The 1,533-nt window shown below is 40.4% G+C and overlaps 1 protein-coding gene across 1 annotated transcript in view; it reads left to right on the forward strand.

Moving 5' to 3' along the window:
- The window catches only part of LOC106882279 (protein YAE1 homolog), a 33,053-nt gene extending 31,526 nt beyond the window's left edge, over positions 1–1,527 (forward strand). Inside the window, exon 3 of the mRNA XM_014932897.2 lies at positions 193–1,527. Coding sequence (XP_014788383.1) covers positions 193–631 — 439 coding nt within the window. The 3' untranslated portion in view covers positions 632–1,527. The remainder of the gene's footprint in view (positions 1–192) is intronic.
- The last annotated feature ends 6 nt before the right edge of the window (positions 1,528–1,533 follow it).

A 1,533-nucleotide genomic window follows, 5' to 3' on the forward strand; every position in this document is an offset into this window, starting at 1 on the left:
ATATATATATATATATATATATACAGCTTTAGTGCTTTTAGGCAGTTTTGTAGAAAGTATCATATGTAATTATGTAACAACAACCTCTCTCTCTCTCTCTCTCTCTCTCTCTCTCTCTCTCTTTTCTCTACATTTAATCGGTTTTTCTTCTGGAATGATAATTTAATGTCTTTCATTTCTTTCTCTTCACAGTGCTTTACTGCTTTTCAACCGACACATTAAACATGGACAGCTGTTTAATGAAGAAATGTCCAACCATTTCAAGCAACTTCTTGCCGAAATCAACTCCTACAAGCTGACTAACAGTCCACCGGGCATTTCTTTAACATGCGGAGCCAAAGAGCGAATTAATGAGGCTGTATTTGGGCCTGAAAAGAACTCTGACCAGTCGCATTCATTACAATACCACCCACACAACCCTGGCCCCATCACTGACCGCAACTATGCTTACCAGCCAAACCAGAATCAATCTTACGTCGACACAAACTCAATGTATGATTTAGATGCTGGCGTTACCGTGGCAAGGTCCATGCCACTTTCTACAGCACAGAACATTACTACTTTCAAGGACCGATTCCAACGTCTGCTGCAGATGTGCGATGGTTCACTGGTCGCCAAGTTTATTTCCTGAGTAACAGCCTGTAGAGGCAATGATCTTCTTCCCCCCGTGCATCACTGCAGCCACCACTACTAACACAACCAACCATCACCATTACTTTTTCCACCACTAACACCACCATCACCTCCACCACCACCACCACTACCACACCACCACCCACTATGACCTTTTCCCTCCTTACTTCTTACACTCAATTCTGCTCCAATTGTTGTGGGTCTCCATACATATTACACACTTTGTGTATGATGAGTTTTCTATTGCATACAGAAACAATATTACATCTGTTTTGTTTCCAATAGATTCATGGTTCACAGCATTTTCCGAATGAATGACCCTAATTTCTTTCCAATGGACTTCCTTATACCAACTCGCTACATCTCTTGAGAATAACGAATAATGGCCAGATTCGAAAGTAAATTAACTGGACATTTCTGGTTTACACAAATCAGTGCATTTCTACCTGTCTGAATGATGCCGTTTACAGAGTGTGACGGAAGAGATACCTGTACATTAGAAATTAATAAGGAACATTCATATAATCTTCACTTCTCACATTGTCCTGAATTCACTGAGGTGCCCAGTGGGTGGGTATTTAACTTGCTAGAAATAACAACTATCTTCCTCAAGTCATATTCTGCTGTTTTACAAAAACATAGAGGACACACTAGATAATGCAGTCCTGAATAAAAGACAACACGGTCACAGCCAGAATATTTTTGATCATAGGGCTGTTAGCTCTGGGATGACCTAGGGTTAAACAATAACAACATGATCCAGGAACTTCTTCAGTTTGAGTCTGCTGCTGCTGCTGCTACTGCTGCTGCTACTGCTGCTGTTGCTGTTACTTTGTTGTTTTTTTTAGAATCTACAAAACGAAAACTTTTAAAACAAAAGCTTAAAATTCTCACCCCCCC

Source organism: Octopus bimaculoides, chromosome 4 (genome assembly GCF_001194135.2).
Source record: "Octopus bimaculoides isolate UCB-OBI-ISO-001 chromosome 4, ASM119413v2, whole genome shotgun sequence".
Taxonomy (NCBI): Eukaryota; Metazoa; Mollusca; class Cephalopoda; order Octopoda; family Octopodidae; genus Octopus; species Octopus bimaculoides.